This window comes from Chrysochloris asiatica, unplaced genomic scaffold, assembly GCF_000296735.1.
Source record: "Chrysochloris asiatica unplaced genomic scaffold, ChrAsi1.0 scaffold00103, whole genome shotgun sequence".
Lineage (NCBI taxonomy): Eukaryota > Metazoa > Chordata > Mammalia > Afrosoricida > Chrysochloridae > Chrysochloris > Chrysochloris asiatica.
In genome coordinates this window covers 7,836,285-7,841,556 of record NW_006408621.1, presented here as the reverse complement: position 1 = coordinate 7,841,556, position 5,272 = coordinate 7,836,285, and the positions used below count along the sequence as shown (strand labels likewise).

Genomic DNA, 5,272 nt, shown 5'->3' with positions numbered 1-5,272 from the left:
AAAAAAAAAAAAAAAAGGCTGCTTAAGAAAAATAGATCAAGTTTTGCTTTGAGCGAATCTATTTTTCAATTAGCTAAGTGAGAGGTTTCCAACTAAAACACACAGTTAGCGAGTAATCAGGACAGCTGAATTGGGGTGTAGGCCTGGACTTTGAATTTATGTCCTGAACCCATTCTCAGTTTCTAAGTAGAACTGAGTTAAACTCAGAGCACAAGTTGTTCAACGTCAAGGGTCAACTTCTATTGGTTCCCAAATCTTTGAGGAAAAGAACTCAGTACATTGTAACTATTGATTCATTAGTCTCTGAAAACTTTCAAAGGGGGCCTTCAGTGGATCTTTGAGATTTTAGCAACCAAGAGACCCAGATCTGGCTATCAGAAAAAATTGGTCTTTAAATCGTTTCTGAATGAAATTTGGGGGCCAAATTTTCAGTTTGATTAGCAAAAATTGAAAATCATCCAAACCAGACAACATTCCGATTCAGGTGACCAAGTCGAATCGGGCTCCATCAGATTTTCAATGACTGATTTTTTCAGAAGTTGATTACCAGACCTTTCTTTCAAAGCACTTCTGGGTAGGTTCCAACCTTTACCTTTTGGTTAGCAGCTGAGCAAATGACTGTTCCCACCGCCCAGTGGGGTTTAAGATCCTTATCTATTACATTATTTATGTGCTAGATTTTACCAATTTGTCTAGTTAAAAATGTGTATATAGTCCAAAAGCCCAAACAATTATGTAAATAATCTTTTCAAAATGTTTATCCTAAAATTTTACTTACTCAACCTCATATAGTGCTTATATTTTTAATCCAAGAAAAAATTTTGACCTTCATTGGAATATTGTTGTTGCTGTTATTATACATGTCATAAATTACACATTTAAAGATACTTTAAAAGGTATAATGAGTTCTATCAAACATATTAAAGAGTTCCACTCTGGTATGGCACCGTAGGATCAGCACAAAGTCAGCAGTTCAAAACTACCAGCTGGTCCTCAGAAACCCTACACAGGGCCACTATGAGTAGGAACTGACTTGAAGGCATTTAACAACAATATCAAACATATTATACATATCCTGGTGTAGCTCTGCAAGATAATGCACTGGACCACAAAATCAGTTTGAACTGCAAGGTCAGCGGTTCAAACTCACCAGCTGCTCCTCAGGATCCACTCAAAGGAGCTTAACAACAATCAAACTTACTTGTGTTGAATAAACTAGTTCAAGACCCTTGTTTCTGATCATGTGCACAGGCTGCCCTCTAGTGTTTATTTCTAAACCCTACCAAGTTTTAAATCATATTCTTAAACTCAAAATGTTAGGTTAATAGGATTAAGAACCATGTCATCAAATTATTAGAACAAGGCTAAATGCTTGGCACAGATGAAAATCAGATCAGAGAAAAGTGAAGACCCTTCCAGAAGCTCTTGGCAGCTTCACTGGGGAAATACTGCAAAGCTAGTGGTAAATATACTGCATTTAGAAGTTTTGTTTGGTAAATAGGATCTTAATAAAAAGAGAAGAGTTAGTTTATATAATGTATGCAAAATGTGATAGCTTTATAACTACTAGTATAGATGCTATTTTATAAATTCCCTAGGTGTACTTGTTATTTTAAGACATTCCTAATGTTGGTTAAATAATGGAGAGTTTTATTTTTATATTATTATTGTTTGTTATTCAAATTAATAAATATATATCAATGTTTAACTTCATTAAAGCATAATTATTTAAATTTAATTTTCCCTAGTAAAATTTTAAGCATTTGTATTTGAAATATACATAAGCACTAGACTGAAATATATATAAGTACTGAACCACAAGGTCAGCAGTTCAAGTCCATCAGCTGACCCTTGTAAACCCTACACATGGTCACTATGAGTGGGAACTCACTTAACAGTCAATAATAACTACAACATAAAGCAAATTACATGGGAGCTCTGGTAGTGTAGTGGTTACGAGTCGGGCTGCCAACCCCAAGGTCAGCAGTTCTGCGGGAGAAAGATGAAGCGTTCTGCTCTGGTAAAGATTTACAGCTTCGGAAACCCTGTGCAGGGTCACTTAACAACAACAAAGCAAATTACATTTTAAAGGAAATTCATTATCTGAGAAGAAAAGACTTTAACTGTATATTACTATTCACAAGCTTGATGAGTTTTACAAGTGTTTTATATGAAAAAAATGTGCGGCTATTTTTGCTTTCATAAAAATAAGTAGTGAACCATCTACTTTTGAGGACTCAGAACTCATTTGAGGACTCAGAAGTTAAAAAAAAAAATCCTTCTTGACATAATTTGAACTGATTCTATATTTAGGGAAGTTTATGGTTGATGTGCAAATAAAATGAGGTTTGGCCTCAGTGTGTCTGTGAACCATACTGCTCACGGCCTTTCATTTCTAGTCTTGGAGACAGCAATGGTACTTGAGAGGACGACCTTATTTAACTGTCAGAAAGAATGTAAGTTAAATAGGGATTTAGTATATTTTTTAAACTTATATTTCAAGCTTCTTAATGTCCCAGGCACATTAGCATAAATTGTCTAAAGTCATAAAGAAAAACAGACAGAAAAATGCTTTGGAGCTCCATGTGTTTTCCATTGATGCTTGTAGAAAAACCATAACGGAAGACATTTGATGAGGTTTATTTTTCCTTTGCAGTAACATCGGGACAAGAAGCCGCCACTCTTGGTGTTTATTGTGTAAAGACGGTTGGTTGAAAGACGGTCACTGCGCACCTATTTGGAAAGACGAAACTGTTACCAGTGGAAACCTGAAGGGTATGCTTGTTTTTTTATCTGGGCTGTGTCCTGTTTGTATGGTCTGTTGGCATTTACAGTGATTTACAGTTGAGAGATAAGTGTATTCTTGACAGCCTTTCAGTTTCCTGGTAAAATGTTTTCTAGACACTTAAACCAAGTATACGTGACGCCAAACATCTGGATAAAAATAGAAAATTCCAATCAAGTATCTGAGAACGTTCACATATCCAGATGTTTGCTATCATGCAGATAATACTTGCCAACTTTGGGGCTGCTTTTTTTGTTGTTTTATCATCCAGATGTTTGGTTTCATCTGAGCACGGTTTTAATGAACAGTGAAATACTTTTCCAGCATTTAAAAAATTTAAACAATTAGAGTAATCTGTGCAGTTATTCTTAAATAGTGAAAGAATGGATTATAATTACATTGAATCTGGTTGCTCTGTGATTAACTGGTGACCTTTGCTTAATGATATCGGCTTTGGGTACTAAACACTTAAAATTTAAAAAGCTAAAATGTAACTGATGGTTGTTTGCCACTGAGAAGATTCCGTCTCATGGTGAGACCCCCTGCGCATGCGCAGTAGAACTGCAGCGTAGGGTTTTTAAGGTTTTCGGAAGAGATCGCCTGTCTTCTGAGGAACTCTGAGTAAATTCAAATTGCCAACCTTTTGGTTAGCAGTCAAGCACTTAGCCATTTGCACCACCCAGGGATGTTGTTAGGTGTTGTCTATTTGGTCCTGTTTCATAAGGACCTCATGTGACTCTGTCTGCCTCACAGGACTGCCTTCTTCAGGGAAGCAGATTGCTGTGGAGTCCTGCTGTGGCGCTGTGTGTTAATGTACTAGCCTGCAAAGCTGTTTGAATTGCAAGGTCGGGAGTTCAAGCTCACCAGCTGCTCCTGGGAAACCCTAGGCAGGGTCGCTATGGGTCGGAGCAGCTGATTAGGAATTTATAATTAAATTCTCTTGTAAGAATAAGTTCCTTAGAAAGCCACATTAGCTACTGTGAGGAGAGCATACCAATGAATTTCATGCCCATGTGTTGCTATAGGATAAGCATTGGACTGCTAACCTCAAGATTAATGGTTCAAACCCACCAGGTACTCTCAGAAGCCCTATACAGGGTCACTATGAGTTGGAACCAACTAATTGACACACAAAACAAAATAAAAACAGCATGGTTGCACTGTAGGATAAGCACTGGACTTCTAACTACAAGGTCAGCAGTTCAAACCCACCAGCCATTCCGCAGAAGAAAGATGACTTTCTGCTCCCATAAAGATATACAGCCTCTGAAGCTCTATACAGAGTCACTACGCTGAGTCAGAACTTACTCAACAGCACCTAACAACAACACATGCTCATTGGAGTCCCTCAGTGGTGCTAATGGTTAAGCACTGGGCTACTAACCAAAACACACAGTGATTCAAACCTGCCAAAAGGTTGTGAGTAGGGCCTGGAGATCTGCTTCTGATAGCTCATGGCCCTGAAAATTCTATGGAACTGTTCTATTCGATACTATGCATACATAGTATTGTCATGTGTTAGAATTGACTCAACAACAGCAACTAACAATAGTAACAAGTGCTTATGGAAGTCGCTGGGAGTGCATATGGTTAATGTATTCAACTGCTAACCAAAAGGTTGGAGGTTTGAGTCCACTCAGTGTCTCCAGAAAGGCCTAGAAATTGACTTCTGAAAAATCAGCCATTAAAACCTTATGGAGGAGGCGGGGCTTGATGGAGGCTAGAGTGGAAGTGCAGTGTTCGATGTCAGCCATACCACAGAATACCAGGCAAAGAAGATCCAGAGTAGAGCTAAGAAACTCAGAACCACATAGCTAGGAATATTTTTTCAATTTGAAGGCTTATAGCTAGTGGAACTTGAAGCTGAAGTAAGAAATTGTGTACTTTTGATTTTGCCAGACTCGGAGGCCCAGAGCCAACATCTTGGATGAGACCAAACAGCAAAACAAAGTGGTGGGAGCAGAAATACCGCAGAAAAACGCCACAGGAACCTTGGAGCAAAGGTAAACAATACACTTTGTTGGTTTCGCTTTATTCTGATTTTCTTTTTTTTTTTTTGGTATCTGGTCATTGGCCACTCCCACTGTTTCCACACCTCTATTCTGCAGGGGGTGGGGTGGATACCCCCCACCTTCACCATGGGTGGGTTCTTCTGCCATGCATGCGCACAGATACTCAGTCCAAGAGCAGGCCCTGAACGTTTTTGTGTTGTTTTTTTTTAATACGGGAAAGGCCAGGAGAGGACTGTAGAGAGTGAAAGAGAGTTTAAAAACAAAACAGGCTGAAAATTAAATTAAAGCCAGAGGTATAGCATAACAACCAACAGTGACATCTTGAAATCTCTCAGGCAGCTTTGAAAGCAAGAAGCTGAAAAGAAGACATTAAAGTCATACTCATATTAGGCTACAGAATTTTTTTTGTTTTCCCTTCTCTCCCTCCTCTCCCTTTTCTGTGATTATAAAATGCAGTATTCAGTCTAGTTTTGTT

At 38.3% G+C, this 5,272-nt stretch overlaps 1 protein-coding gene across 1 annotated transcript in view; it reads left to right on the top strand.

Moving 5' to 3' along the window:
• The window catches only part of CLUL1 (clusterin-like 1 (retinal)), a 48,585-nt gene that overhangs the window by 4,522 nt on the left and 38,791 nt on the right, over positions 1 to 5,272 (top strand). Inside the window, 2 exon segments of the mRNA XM_006867296.1 lie at positions 2,672 to 2,707; positions 2,709 to 2,775. Of these exon segments, the coding sequence (XP_006867358.1) occupies positions 2,672 to 2,707; positions 2,709 to 2,775 (103 nt within the window).